At 43.7% G+C, this 15,832-nt stretch overlaps 1 protein-coding gene across 1 annotated transcript; it reads left to right on the top strand.

The window, feature by feature from the left end:
• Nucleotides 1-1,223: 1,223 nt before the first annotated feature.
• On the top strand, nucleotides 1,224-13,714 carry ccdc92ba (coiled-coil domain containing 92Ba). The gene is made up of 4 exons (XM_076036016.1): nucleotides 1,224-1,637; nucleotides 2,479-2,616; nucleotides 8,071-8,118; nucleotides 11,911-13,714. Exons 2-4 carry the CDS (start codon nucleotides 2,487-2,489, stop codon nucleotides 12,627-12,629), a joined length of 897 nt encoding a protein of 298 aa, XP_075892131.1. The 5' UTR covers nucleotides 1,224-1,637; nucleotides 2,479-2,486; the 3' UTR covers nucleotides 12,630-13,714.
• The last annotated feature ends 2,118 nt before the right edge of the window (nucleotides 13,715-15,832 follow it).

The following is a 15,832-nucleotide window of genomic DNA, read 5'->3' as shown; positions in this document are numbered from 1 at the left end:
AGGATGTCCACATGGTGGAACAATGAAGCCACTCACACTCAGGAATATTAGTCATCTCCTTTATTCAGAGCAATGAACTGTCACACTTCACAGACACTTACTCCTCAAGGTGTGTGTGTATATATATATATATATATATATATATATATATATACATACATATATATGACAGTTATTTTTCATGTTTTGACATGCTTTTGTAATTGAAACACCAATTTCTATGTTTATATAACAGCATAATTTTGTTTAATGTGGTAATAAAGATCAAATGAAAATGTGTTTTGTTGGCTTTTGTTTCCATATAGCAAGTTGTAAAATTGGCTAAAGTTGCAATGGAGCCAGTTCTCTGAAATCTCCAAGTCTTGCAAACAGTCACCTTCTCTGATTGACAACTGCAGGAAGCAACTGATGCAAGCTGTGCAGCGTGGGTGCTGCAGCAGTGGCAGTTTAATTCCAACCGGACAGCATTTTTACCTCCCGAGAGCGGGATTTAAAAAGAACAGCACTGTGGGGTTTTTCTTTGTGAAAGAGCCGCTCTGTTCACGCACGAATCCCTTTAATGGATACAGAGTCCAAAGCTGCTGCTACCTGCCTCATTTAGCAGTTTAAGAGAAATCTCACTGGTTGAGTGCCTCCCCCAAACAAGTGTTTTTGTATAGGCTCTGTACCAGGTGGATATGTAAAATTAAACAGGTGCAGTATGTTTCACTGTTATGAGATTGCAATTTGCATGTAATGAAACCAAAGTTCACCATCATTGGTGCTGTGTACCGTGGTGCATTTAATTGCAGTGAAATTCCTCTTAAATATTGACAAGTATAGCCACAGAATACGCTGCTTTAACAGTATCAAATGACCTTTGACCCACTGGTACCACGTGACATGAGGATTTTATTTGTTTGTTTATTTTTGTTAAGGCTGAATGGTCGATGCTTGTGGAATTTCACCTCTCAGTCCGCCGGCATCCTCTCGGTCCGCCGGCCGCAGGTTGGTCACGACCAGGCTGTGTCTGCCTCTGTCCGTGGTGCTGAAATCACGAGGACGCGGGGAACCTTCCCACCTTCTTGTTTCGCGTCCCTCTCCACAGCAATCGCTCGCCTTGTTTACGTCCTTCGTTGACAGCGCTCGGCTCCTCCAATCAGCGCCGTTCCGATGATCTCGCGGATTCTCGCTTCCTCTCGGCCCTTTAAATAGCCCGATCGGTCCTCGCGGGAGGAGGAGGAGGAAGAGAAGAGGAGAGGAGAGGATAGCGGAAACATGGGCTGCGAGCGTCCTCATCATCTCCACCGAGCTGAAGACGTCCTCCGGCCGGCGACGCTCGACGCGGACGCTGCGGTGACGGAGCCCGGGGAGCCGTAGGAGCGCCGCGCCGCGCCGATGCGCCTCGGTGGGGGGGTTGTTTGCGCCTTATTTTCCCCCAGCCATCCCCTTCTCAGCTGTCGGGCGTCTCTTCAAACGGGCTTCACGTGCAGCTGATGAGCGCTTGTACGCGTCAAGGAACGTTCGCATTGGGCGGATGCTGCTGCAACCACCAGGAGGATCTGGAGCAGCATCGGAGGCCGGCATGCGCACTTTGGAGGAGCGCCTTAGATCGAATTCCGTTCACTGAAATTTGGAACTTAACGTAACGTTTGAAGGTAACAACGCTTGAATTTGCACGTTAGAAGAAAAGAAAAGAGGCTCGGTGATGGAGGCTGCCGCTCTTTGCGTCAGCAGATGTGCGCTGCTTCCTCCTGGTTTTGTGGATGAGGATCTTATTTAGGTGACACTTTTCATGAAGGTATTTTGTACCTTTACCTTTGCATCATGCATTTTGGGTGCCTTTATAAGGCATTGTAAAACATGTCATAAATGTTCGTAATTATGTATGTCAACTTATGACAACGTTTATAAATGATTATAAGTGGTGTTATAAATGTGTTATAAGCTCATCATTCTTCATCATTCATTATAATGCTTTATACCTCCATGACAAAGTGACACTGAAGTCCTGGATGGTATATCGTATTATTACTACCAGTTAAAAATATATGTTTAAGAGGAAGACTTTGTGAGCTTAAAGTAAAGTGTCAGCACTTCTGGAATATTGTCTCTATAAGGCATTGTAAAACATGTCACTTTACTTCAGACTCACAAAGTCATCATCTAAAAATATATATATAATAATATGGTTTACCATCTAGATCTTCAGTGTCACTTTGCCGTGGAGGTATAAAGCGTTGACGATGAACTTTATATCCACCTCTTACAGTTATTAATAAATGTTGTCAGAAGTTATCATACATCATTATGAACATTTATGACATGTTATAAAATGCCTGATAAAGGCACTCATAATGCATTCTACAATAGACCTTCATAGAAAGTGTTGCCTTTATTCATGGCATCCACGTGACCTCAGTACCGAACTCACAGATTGACAAAAAGCTGTGGTAACAGAGGTCTGTTCAACCTTCTTCTTCTTGTTCCTCCCTCCAGACTCGGCCATGGATGAGAGCTCGCTGTCTCGGCAGACGGCGAGCGTGGAGAGGAGCGTCGTGTTCCTCAGACAGGAGCACCTCACTTTACTCCACGGCCTGCACCTGGAGCTCCTCTCCCTGCAGAAGCGATGCTCAGGTGAGGGTCGCCCTGCTGCACATTTCTGCGCGTTCCCTCCACGTCCTCGCGACACATCTGTACGTTAAGTGTCGTTGAAACGAGGATTAAGAGATCAAACGGGTCTGTGCATCAATTGGTACCGATGAAAAGCTCTTCAGGCACGTGACGACGCTCTGCTCCTGTCAAACAAGGTCAAAGCAGAGCGTTGTCTTGACAGCCACAACCAGCATGTCTGTTGGTAATGTTTCATTAATTCTAGACAAATTACACGACGGACTGCGCTTATGTAGCGCGTTTCTCCCCTTTAATAATGCCCAAAGAGCTTTAGCAATGGCCTCTCGTCCTCCCAGTCACCAACATCCACACACCAATGGGCAGCTGCTGCAATGAGAGGTCCACCAGGGGCCATTTAAAGGTCTTGGACACTTTGACATGTCGATATTTGGAGCCGAGACTCGAACCGTACAGCCTTAAATCATTGCTTCTCAGTGTTGGCGAGTAATCTATTACCAAGTAATCCACCACTGTAATTAAACTACTTTTTTAATAACGGAGTAATGTGATGGGATTACTGTGGCAAAACTGGTAATTATTTTATAATGACTTTACCAAGTCGACGATTACGTTACAAAGAATATTGTGGTTGGTTGTGCGTGATGTGCAAGGAAGCAAGACGCTCTCAACCTTGAAAAAATCCACGTCGAACCCCATAAATTGTTGAAAGCCATGTTTACAAGTAAGTCAGCAGTACTCTGCACAGTAGAGATCTTTTAACTACTGTGCTTCTAATTATTTTTAATAATACGGGCTGTGCAAAAGGCACCAGTGCTGTACATGAGTTTGTTCTGAGAAATGTGCAGTTTGTGTTCAGAGAGCAGAGAGCATTCATTCATGTTAGTTGACATGTTGACAGAGGCAATATTTGGAGTTGCAGAATTTGCACTTTACTAAAGTTCGTGCAACTGTTGCTTTATCTTTTTTTTAAACTAAAGTAATTAGTAATTGATTACTTATGGAACAAAGTCTTAAATAAATAATTAGATTACTTTTTAAGGAGTAATCATTAATCAGAAGTTGGATTACTTTTACTGTATGTACTTTTGGAGTAATCCCAACTACACTGTTGGTTGGACCAACTGAGCTGCAGCCTCTCATATATTAGCTCTGATAAACCAACAAAACTTTTTCTATTTTGCATTTTTACCGCAGTCCCTCCAACCTGCTATATATATATACATATATATATATATGTATATATATATATATATATATATATATATATATATATATATATATATATATATATATATATATATATATATATATATATATATATATACATATGAGTGATATATTACAGCAGAGTATTTAATAATTGAAAGAGAATTTTTCATGATTCCAGTTCTCATTTGCGGGAGCACGTGACCAGTATTTACTCTGGAGCGGATCCTTTGCTGCTGTTGCTGCTATCTATGATTAATCTGCGGGCAATTCAATTTATTTCAATACAGCTCATCTTAATTCGTCACGTGCACAGTGGTCCCACTGTTGAGCCAATGCGTGTCTGTGCCATCGCTCAGTGTCTGGTAGAGTATGACACACGGTGATGTCATACTACCAGTCCTGCAGATTGCAGCATTTCCTGTTTCAAACCTGATGGATATGCTTTCCAATTAAAGGGCAGGCTCAAAAAAGACACACACGCACACACACGCACACACACACACACACACCTTGTTTTGATTTATTTAATTAAACGAATGCACATGCATGTATACTCTATGCGCAGTGTTTACGTGCAATAAATCCCCGCCAACCTATCCATGGTGCTTAATCCAAAAATGCCACTGCTAGTAATCCATATGAAGAGGCCTGTGGTTAAAGAGAGCAGGGGGAAGGGATGGTTGTGTGTGTGTGTGTGTGTGTGTGTGTGTGTGTGTGTGTGTGTGTGTGTGTGTTAGAGAAAGAGAGCTAGATGGGATGAGATGGCTCACAGCCAAAGTAACCAGTTGTAGTGAAAACGACCCCCTTCCATCACTTTGCTGTATGATCACATCTGGCCCATACGCCTGTTGACTCCACTCTAGTGTGAATGTGCGAGTCTCACACTAACAATGACACATTGTGCGCGGGGTTTGCTCGTCCTCTGTCTTTGTGGACCTGTCACTGGCAATGTATAGAATGCACAGTCGCAATGATGCTGTTTTTTTTGGGGTTTTTTGCATTGTGGTGCGTTAATTGTAATGTGCCAGCAATATGCAAATGCTCATATTGGAAACATATTACAATACAATGTGTATATACATATTAGAGTATGACAGTATTTGTCCAAATACATACATTTGAACATTTTAGTTCAAGGGTTGGGACTGCGTGCAAAGGAACGCACGATAAATTCCCTAAATCCTTCTGCTGGGCATCTTTTATTCATCGTCAGATGCAGATCTGATGTAGCAAAAAAAAAAATAAAAAAAAAATGCAAAGATCTTTTTGCGCAGTCAATATTGTTGGAGGCAATGCCAGATCAAATGACCAGTATGTACTGATGCATTATGCAGAGTGCAGAGCAAGGAAAGTTTGGGGGGGGGGGGGGGGGGGGGTGTATTAGCCCAAAAGAGTGATTTACACAAAGCATTAAAGGCATTGACAGGCACCAATTGCCCAAAAGAAAACCGACATAACTAACTAACTAGCTTAATAGGATTCATCAAAATTGTTAATTCAATTGTTCACGGTTAAACCCTGCATAAGTCACCACTTTTCCACAGTACTATGAAAAAGGGACAATTTAGAATTCCCAATTCACCTCATTTGCCGAGGTGATAGGAAGTTGGGGTACAGAGAGAGAACCCACCCAGACACAGAGAGAACAGGCAAACTCCACCGAGAAAGGACCCAGGCCTCTTTGCCGTGAGACTACAAGCAACGACGGCACCAACTAGTGGTTAGTAGTGATCCCAGCTGATTAAAAAGGGTCTGAAACTAGTCATAAATTACCAGTATTGCGCAGTGTTACCACGGACATGAACAGTCTGGGCGCATACGGACATCTTCTCATAATTAGCAATGCTTTCTCATCTTTTGAGAATCTTCTAACATAAACATTAGATGTTTACCTAATGATGTGTGGCTCAGAAGCCAGGTCCTTACACTGTCATGAGTGTGCACAGCACTGGGGGTTCTGCCCACTCACCAGCGTGTGCGGCCCAGAAGGGCAATGCAAGGTTAGGCCGATGGTGCTGCTGTGTAGGCATATTGGCTCCGCCTTATTTCCTGTTGACCTCTAAATTTCATTAGCCGGAAAACTCGCAGGGGTTTCCTCGCCAGTGCAAAATGCTTACACTCGTCAACAACTGGCGAGATCAGTCTCTTGAAAACGGCCACCGCAGCGTCTTTAATGAGGCTTGTTTGTGTTTGCTGGAGAAACTAATTAGCGAGGTTTTCCAGCTATGGCAAAATTCAAGGTTGGGGGGATAACAAGCAAAGTGCTTTGAATGCGCAAGTCAGGCTGCGGGTGATGACCTACAAAGCTCCTCGTTGTCGTGTGGTGCTGTGTGAATTTGTACAGGGGAACGAACGTCTTCAGTTCACCCAGCAGCACAATCACAGCTGGGACTGGGCATTTTTGACGCTAAGATTAGCCGGGAAGCTCGGTCGGTATGTCAGGCTGCCTCCCTTGCCCTTTCTTTCCCCCCTCTGTCTTTGTGTCTTCACGCCAGCTGCATGGCTGGTGTGTTGTGCTGACTGCAGAGGGAAGGAAAAAAAGGGTGTGACAGAGGCTAAGAATAACGCATGCTGATCTACACTGACCTAAAACGCAACACAGAGGACTGTACAATACGGTGTAAACGTCACACTCTGCTTATTTTTAGGTCACTGTGGTGATGCTTTTATTTTAGATTTTCAAAATCTATACCTTTGAAAAGCATCTTTTAGAAATTTTAAAACAGAACAGAAATGACTGAGCTCTTGTACTTCATTCTCGGACAACTTCATGTCATATTTATTCAAAGTTAGTGGAGCCGCACACTCACTTATGCTGAGTGTACGCTGAGAGCTGAACGCGGAGATCCCTCTGCCGTCAGACCTTGTGGAATTATCATCAAAGTGACTGACGGGCCAAACAAAACCGTCTCTCTGACCCGCACTTGGCCCCTGAGGGAACCTTGTCAGCTAAAATATTTTCATCAGGGACTAAAATATTGCTCACATCCAGGCTGGGATTTCATATTTCCTCTGCCTTTAAAAAAAAAAAAAAAAAAAAAGATAGTAACATTTTACATATAATCCTGCTTCTCTGACAAACTGCCACAGTCTGGTATCATGTCCCGTAATATTTGGAAAATCCCCCTGTTACATCATTGAGCCCCCATTAGCTGTCTGCTAGTCCGCTCGCAATGTTTGCGATCTGGCTGTTTGTCTGTGCGTTTGAATGAAGGAGTGATGCCGTTATAAAGTGGAGGAATTATCGGGTGGAAGCAAATGAGAATCACTGCCATGCCGATACAAAAGCATTCAACATTATGCTTCTGTACACTTTAAAGGCCACACACTGTAACAGTGCTAACTTAAAGCTACCTTTAAATAGCAGGGCAGTTATCCCTGTTACAAGTCAGTGAAGCTTTTTTTTTTTTTTTTTTTTTTTAAAAGGGTTTAAAGGTTAAAATCCAACTCCAAATCTCTTTGTAAGGTGTCCCTGAGTGTTGATAGTGTTTATAAATAAAAATGAATTATTATTCTGCATTATTATTAAAAACACTGTCTGTTTCTGACAAACTGTTACTAGACTCTGGTAGTGAATATAATTTTCCATCTTTTTTTTTTTGCATTATACCATTGCTGTAATTATGCACATATTCCCCACTGTGGGATTAATAAAGGCGTTCTATGCTATTCTAGAGCCCATCTGCTGGGTGCCAGGCCATTGTGCAGGCTCTGTGAATGTGTCTCAGCTCAGGTTTCTTTATGACAAGCACTTCTTACTCTTCACTTTGTGTTCCCTCTTAAAATTTCATATGCCCAGCCTGTTGTTGTTGGGGTTTTTTTTTTCAATCATTCCAAAGTATTGATTTCACTGAAAAGTGCTATCATCGTTGTTATTATGAGCCTGCCATGAAGGACTTCATTATTTTTTAGGCGCTGTCGTGTAATCTGGCTTTATTTGCCAAGCGCGAGACACACAGACTTTGATGTAAAGTTTCAGATTTAGCCTCATAAATTATGGACGAGCCGAACTGGAAGTGTGCTGAAAAGTGCACCGAGCGTCTGCTCTGCCCCTTAGCACACAAATACATGCACATGCGCACACACAAAAAGAAATGCTAGCATAACAGCCGTGATGAGACAGCCCAGGTAGATTAGATGTCAAGCAACATATGTTGTGCACATTAAAAATATGGCAATGTATAGTTTGTATTGATTATAACTTGTATGCTCATTTCTTCCCCCTTTCTCTCTCTCCTTGCATTTCAGAGCTGACAAGCGAGCTGAAAGAGAAGCCTCCTGGCAGGAGCCAAATAGGTTCGTTTTGCATCACCTCACACACCCATATGACTTATCAGCTGCTCCTTTCCTAAGTCCAATCAAGTTCATTTTGTTGATTTAGCTGAGTGATGTTGCCAAAGGTTCGCTTCACAATGTCAAGTTTTGGTCTTGGCAACCGCCCCTGTTTCAGCTGCTCTGAGTATATCACTTTGAGGTTATTTGTGTTAGCCCCAATTCCCTGTGAATGAGTCTTCAGCCAAATCCAAACTCTTCCTCTGGTGGTGTGGTCGTCTAAAATCTAGAATACTTATTTCAAATATTCATCACCTCTAATTAAAAGCCATGGCATGGAAAACCTCAAGAAGTGAAGCAAAGAAGGAAGATGTCTTTTTATTCCCCCCGGACTTCCTGATAATGACCAAGCACGTGACTGGAAAGGTGTCGCTGAAACGCTCGGCGGAACCGTGGAGCTATTGTTAGACACGCAAGCGCACGGCTTTAACTTTAGGATTAAAGAAAGGCAGCATTAAAGTGGCAGTCTGCAGTTTTTCTCCCTTTGAATTACAGTTGCAAAATCCTTCTTTGCTGTTCATTGACTTGCAACGGAGGAGAGAACCACTGACACCTCACCTCTGCCGCTGCTCTGGTTTGGGGGGGGGGATTGCTTCCTGCGACTGGGCACAGGCCTCTCAACCAGGGGCGGTGCCGCGTGGTGGCCAGTGGTGGGGAGACAATTTGACAAAAGGCCTTACACTTCCACAATACAGCATTTCACATCATGGCTTTGTTGATTTTTGGACAGTATGTTTTTTTTTTTTATGTATTCATATGTTGATGTGTTTGATATGCATAATGTATGACTGTATTTTGTTCTTTGGCCAACAATCACACAAAGAAGAAATTCAATGTAACGCTAACCCCTGACCCCGAGGACAGTAGGAACATGTTGATGTAGGTTTATTATTAATATTACCACTGCTGAAGATGTAGAAAATCTTCACCTCTGTTTCATAGGAATGTCGACAGGCCGACTGTTATAAGGTCACACAGAAAATAAGAATAAAAACAGCAATGTAGACATTTCAGGTGTCTACTTATTGCCACCCCTAAGTGGGTCACTGTCTCACCCCAAGGAAACACTTCTGGCTCCGCCACTGCTCTCAGCCGATGTTGGGTAGATTTTGCCCGGCTGCTTTAGGCCCAACGTCTCCTCACAGGCGAGGCCGTCCCGTCAATACGGCACACTGCCCTCTTCTCCTCCCACCATCACTAATCGATCCACCCTCCTTTCCCCTCTCCCGGCTACTGTTCCCGCCCCACCTTTGTGGTCCCAGCGGGGGTGTCCACTTACAGACTTTGCAGCGAGAGAGAGGGTGGGGGGGGTGGGGGGGCGTAGAGACGTCGCGCCTGGAAAAAAATAACAGAGGGAGGGAAGAAGACGGAGATGGGGAGAGGCAACGGGGAGGGTGATTAAAGAAAAATGGAAGGGGGGGGGGGGGAGTCGAGTGCGTTCGGCTGCAGACATGCTGGGGTGGGAGGTGGGGAGGGGTGTAGGAGTATCACATTAGGCGGCGTGCATGAGCTCAGCCTGGGCGTGGCCACGGGTGACAGCGAAACCTGAGACGGATCGGTCCTGGGAGGATCGGTCGTGGAAGTCAAGTTGATTAAGGCAGGTGATGTCATAGGAAAGGACACGTGGTGAAAGTGTGCAGGGTGGGGGGGGGCAGAGCGAAGCTAAAGGCGGCGGATAAGAAGGTGGGTCTGATGAAGCAAGGTAAAAAAAAAAAGAAAAAAGGAAAAGAAGAAAAAGTAATCAGCATATAAAGCATAGAGCCTCGGCCCGAAAGCTTCTGCTAATACACGAGGAACCCTGCTGGATTTACCACCAGTACGGATTCACGTGGAGCCGCCGAGCGAACCCGACCTATTTAAACAGGCGGAGGTCTCAGCGCTGGCGCCCACCGTCGACCTAATCCCCGTCTCATCGGTCAGCCGGGCGGATTTGGGGGCCCGACTTCTCCTTCCTCTCTTCCTCTAAACCATAGGTGTCAAACTCTGGCCCGCGGGCCAGATTTGGCCCACAGTCTCATTATATTTGGCCCGCGAGGCTAAATACAAAATCACTACTAGAGCTGGCCCGATGGTATTATACAGCACTTGTGCTGCTAATACTACTAATACCAGAATGCTCTTCTGGTATTTTGGACGTTCATTGAAGGATATTATCATGGGCCGTTACATTTAGTATCAGCATGTGTATTAGCATGTGGGAAAAGGTTCCAGTTGGAATTTAAATCAGAAGGCTGCAAAAAAAGAGGCATGCCATTTTTATTTTGATGAGTTTTTTATTTGAAATTCGAGTTTGCATGTGTGCAATATGAAGTAATATATTGTATAGTATTAAGCTGCTATGCTTTGTTCCATATTCAGATTGAAGCAAAACTTGTTTGGGTCCATATAAAAATGTTCACTGCTCTTTCTGTAATATCAAAATGTTGGCCCGCGACTTTGTCTAACTTTGACATTTTGGCCCCACTGTGTGTTTGAGTTTGACACCCCTGCTCTACACCTTCCCATCCCCTTCAGGCACTTTCACCGGAGTTCCAGTGTTGTCTGCCATTTGAAAACCCGGGCTGTGGCGAAAACAGACGGGTATTAGCATAAAGCGTGGGCGCGCTCAAGTAGTAATGCAGTGTAGCGTGGGCGGAGGACAAAGCATAAGCCGTGGCAGGCGCCGTGATATTGAAGAGCTCGGCGGGCTCGGCTCAGCTCGGCTCCGAGTGCAGTGGCGACAAGTGATCTGGTCTGCCGGGTGAGGGAGCTCACGCAGGAAATGTTAGAAATATCCTGTGTCCTTCAATGACTAGCCAGTATGTTTTTGTTATCGCAACTTATTTCTCTCGTTATCTTTGGAAAGCAGAAGGGGAAAAAAAAAACTGCGTTAAGGCTTCTGTAGAAAATCAACCCTTTGTGATGTCACAATGGGTACTGATAGCTCGCTGGTCTCCAGGTGTTCATCTCACCGTCTGGGACGGCCTCTTTGTGGCTGCCTTGTTCTGGTCTCAATACATGGGAAATCTTCAGAATGGAAGCCTCCATTTTACTCGTTTATTTCTGCTTCATTCTGCTTCATACGATCTGTAGAGTTCTGGAAGTTGATGTCCTGCAATCCCAGCATTCAACAGTTCGAACCAAAAACAACGCCAGATAGCTTTTTTGTTATTCAGCTGTAGGACAGTGTTCCACTGAAGTCATGGATGGAAAAACAGTGACCTGATAATGGGCATAAAGTAAACTGTTCAAAAATGTTTTTTGTTTTTTTTCTTCATTTTACTGTTTATTGCCTCAAATTCTTTATTTTAATCATTCTCTTACTCTCTATGCACTATTTTATGAACTGATTTATTGATGAATGACTGACTGAATGGCTGAGAATTGAGTAACGCTCTATCTATCTATTTATCTATCTATCTATCTATCTATCTATCTATCTATCTATCTATCTTTGCCACCTTTTAGTACTATTGATCAATCTTAATCTATATGCAAATGTGTGGCTACATACCTTAATCTCTGTCCTTAAACTGTACTTTTACGTGCTCCATTGTCGCCATTGCACTGTCTGACTTTGAGAATAGACTCATTTTCAAGAATTTTCAAGAATACACAGAAGGCATCCATTTGGAAACTTTTGTAGTTGAATAAATAGCCTAAAACATGTCCAATTCCTCACTTTGGTAAGATCTGATGATTCAGGTCAGTAGGTCACTCGTTCCTCCCCCATTTTGCTGAATTTTGCTATTAACACTTTCACCGTCTCTGTCTCAGAGCTGCAGGAGGAACAGGATATCCTGGAGGCCAGGTGCCAGGAGGTGGAGAGCCGCCTGTCCGACCGCGAGTGCACCTTAGCGGAGCTGCGGCTGGAGCTCGGTCACAAGGGGGCCCTGGTGGGGGCGCTCAGGGCCAACCTCAAGGCGAAGGAGCGCCACTTCCTGGAGGAGCTCAAGCGCCGCAGCCACTGCTCCACCGTCCTCAACACGGAGCTGCAGAAGCAGACCGAGGCGGCCGCCTACCTCTCCTTCCAGCTGCACGCCGCCAGGCAGAAGCTGCACCAGCAGCGGATGCAGCAGAGGCAGGGGCTCCTGGCCGGGGCCTGCGGCCAGCTGGGCTCTGGCCCGGCGGCGCCGCTGCCGCAGCAGCAGCAGCAGCAGCAGCAGCCGGCCACTGCGGTGGCGTCGGCCTCCTCCCCCGTCGTCAAACCCAAGCGCAAGAGCACGCTGGCGTCCGCCAGGGTGGAGCGCTCGCGGGAGTGCGTGCCCGTGGAGAAGGTGACGGGCCCCGCCGAGCCCACGGCCATGCCGGACCCCGCGCTCTTCCTGCACCCCCGCAGGCACAGGGCTCGGCCCAGGAACGCCTTCGCACAGAGACAACCTCTACTGGGCCTGCTGGAGAGGGAGAACATAGACGAGGAAGGGCCCCAGGATGAGGCCGCTAGGCTGGTGTCCACAGCTGCAGTGCCCCCTGCTGCTCAGACTAAGGCAGAGTAGTGACGACCGCGAGCCTCGCTTTAAACTCCAGTTTGACGACTGCGTACCATCTCCTGTCAGACTGTCTATGCTGTTGTTCTGCACCTTGACTGATTTGATAAGGACACTTATTTTAGATCTTTTATATTATATTTATTGTAGAATATTTCTGGGGTTCTTTGTTTGTTTGTTTTTGTTTTTTTTAACCAAAACCTAATATATCTTGCAAAGTAAAACCTATTAAGCGTCACTTTAGGTCAGTTTTAAATGAAGATTGATACGTTTCCTGTTTACACTGGTGACACGAGAGTCGTACGCTGTGGTGCGTACGCTTCTTTAAGGGAAGCCAACTCTTTAGTGTTCACATTGACGGACGCCAAGACCAGGCGGTCAATCATTCTGTCGGTGTTTCAACTGCTTCGTTGGAAATAATTTACTCGGATGCATGTTTTTGAGATGACGTGCCGTCCTCCGCCACTCGTTCATCCAACCACTCCCCGTCAGCGGTTGTCTCGACAACACCACATGAGCCCAGACACCACCAGAGGGCAATGTTCACAATCTGACGCAAGACAGCGCGAGGTTACTGCATGCAGGTTAATGGAGCAGCAGTAGTAACGCTCCAATGACGCTGTGGAGTCAACAAGCTAATTTACCCCGTGGCAGTTAGCAAGAATCATCAATTAGCCTCAAGCAAATAAACCTCAAACCTGTCTTTTGATAAATTGCCCACAACAATTCGACCAATTCAAATTACACCCTGCACTTTCCGAGAATGAAAAAGGGGTATTTTATAAGTTTTATTTAAAACACTGTCTTTGTGAACCACAACTACATTTTGATAACCTTACAAAATTAGTGCACATACAAATACATACGCACCCAGCTTCAGGAATATACGTATACAGCATTGCAGTAGCATATTCTACTCTACACATCATATTATCACATGAAGACATGTTTGAATTATTTTATTAATGGAAAATCAACAGTTATATCAATGACCCCCTCCAGAAAGGCTTTGTTTACCATGTTTAGATTGGGGCTGTTTTCCTCCTAACTGCAGTGAGCGAAATGTGATGTTTTCACATGGTTTCATGTGACCACAGTCTTGGCTGGGCCATGAGTTTAAGGATATTGTAAACTAAAGATAGACTTCCACAAAAGACTTGCAGATTGTAATATTTGTGTTCCAACTGGCCTTAGGAAAACATGGGTTTAACTTAAGGTTTGGGTCTGATGCAGGGATAGTCTTGGTTTAAAGGGTTGGTAGGCTTTTTGTTTTGTGTTTATTTTAAACAACTGAACTACAACAAAAATGCAACAGTGGAGCAGAAGAGAAGCAGCGTGGATGCATCTTTATTTTGGGGGATAACATTTTAATTCTGTCTGGATCTTAAACACTTTATGGCTTGTTGGGGGTTACTTGTGGTAAAGTGGCATCACTTTTACTTGTCAAGTCACACAATCAGAGCTGAGTCATGATGACAGTGAGCATTATTCTGCCTCCTTGAAATTAGCTGTCTTGGAGACTATATTTTGGCAAACAACTGTGAGCCTTATTTTTTATCCTTCAACATTTGGGTTACATTAGCTTGTCATCATATTTTTATTTTTTGCCCAATAGGTTTTCAATTAAGCAATACACATGTGTGTTCTCTGTGGGTAATGTTAGCTACATTAAGAATATGCGAAGGGTTGAAGAAGATTTAACAACAGTTTAATTTTGTATTTTGGATAAAACAAAACAAAAATCCAGTATGGTTTACTGAATATTTGTATTAATTATCCAAAGCATTACTTCAGTTACAAGACTGTCACAGAATTTTTAAAATTAGAAACTTTTAATTTGGCAAAAGATGGTTTGAGCGGATTTGAAAATTTCTTGGGAAAAAAAAAAAGACCTGCCTGCATGTATCTAACCAATGTTTCCGTTTCCTCTTCCCTTGTATTTCCTTTTATACACGTGACGAGGGTCGTCTCTCACCTCTGACCTATTAAGCCATTAACAGGACGGTTGCACTATTTTTCATCATGCTTTGTGAAACAGTGTGGGGGAAAGACGATAAATGTACAAACTGGAATCTTTATCTGCGACTGTTAGATTTTATGAGTTGAGCATAGAGGGGCAGGTGGATTCAACTATCCATTTAGTTTCCTCAGTCAGGTTAATGTTCATAATATTTATTGTCATTTTAGGTGATGTACATTTTACTTTTATGTAAAAAAAATAATGAAAAATGCTAGTGAGCCAAAGAGGCCCACCACTAAAATTAGCAGGAAGATGAACTGTGTATGCTGCCTAAATGAAGATGTCTTAACATGAACATTTGTACCTGACATGCTGTCCATCCTCTCAACATTTTAAAGCATTCCATATGAGGCATCACTACAGGCATTATTTGAAAGATTTACCCTTCGTCACTCCGGATGTCTTCCATATTTCGCAACGTCTATAGATCATAATGACACTGATCTTCTGGTTTGGATCAGTTAAGTTTATTTGGTGTCCTTAAGAAAGATGCCACCGGACTTCTTCCTTGGGCATCTTGAATGATGTGTGTTTTCATGCAATAATAGTTTAGTTTCCTGGCTGAGAACAAGATTTATTACCGCATATACTGTGTTAGCTTATTCTTGCAATCTATAATGGGAATAAAAGAAGGAGTGTCAGACTGTTTCTTGAATGTTTTATTGTATAAAAAAAAAGAAGCAAAGTAAGGCTAGTGAATTTTTATGGGAAGTACCCATAGGAGTATGTTTGGGCTGCATTAAAAGAAAAGCACATGAACAATACAATTTTTATGTTAAATGTACCACAATTTTTAATTATTACAATTTTGATGTTGATTTGCATGGCCCATATATTCTTATCAAATCATTCTATTAATCAATCAGGGCGATCACCCAATCATGAGTCATTGAGCCTTAGGTAATTAGCGGACAAAAGTAAGACAGAGTCTGCAATGACAAATGGGATCAAAAGGTCGAAATAAAACCTTCAGGAAGAGGACTTCAAAAGGCCTTACACTCATCGTTGTGTGTGACAGTTCAAGTGGGATATTTGACACTTTGCGTTATCACAGGGTAAAGTGAAAGGCTCGGAAGTGGCTTCCAATCAGGTTTTAGTTTGTGGTGTGGTTGATCATTTGACCGCTGCAATTTGTGAACCAAGTGCCAAGTTCCAGTTTGGTCAACCACACCCAGTGTTGTGAGGAAGATTC

This window comes from Nelusetta ayraudi, unplaced genomic scaffold (assembly GCF_046127955.1).
Source record: "Nelusetta ayraudi isolate G7.1 ecotype Tasmania unplaced genomic scaffold, CSIRO-AGI_Nayr_v1 ptg000048l, whole genome shotgun sequence".
NCBI classification, from domain to species: domain Eukaryota; kingdom Metazoa; phylum Chordata; class Actinopteri; order Tetraodontiformes; family Monacanthidae; genus Nelusetta; species Nelusetta ayraudi.
This window is presented reverse-complemented; position numbering and strand designations above follow the sequence as displayed.

Coding starts and splice junctions, on each gene's coding strand:
- ccdc92ba (XM_076036016.1), top strand. CDS start 2,487: ATGGATGAGAGCTCGCTGTCTCGGCAGACGGCGAGCGTGGAGAGGAGC. Junction 2,617..8,070: donor CCTGCAGAAGCGATGCTCAG/GTGAGGGTCGCC, acceptor CTTGCATTTCAG/AGCTGACAAGCGAGCTGAAA. Junction 8,119..11,910: donor TCCTGGCAGGAGCCAAATAG/GTTCGTTTTGCA, acceptor TCTCTGTCTCAG/AGCTGCAGGAGGAACAGGAT.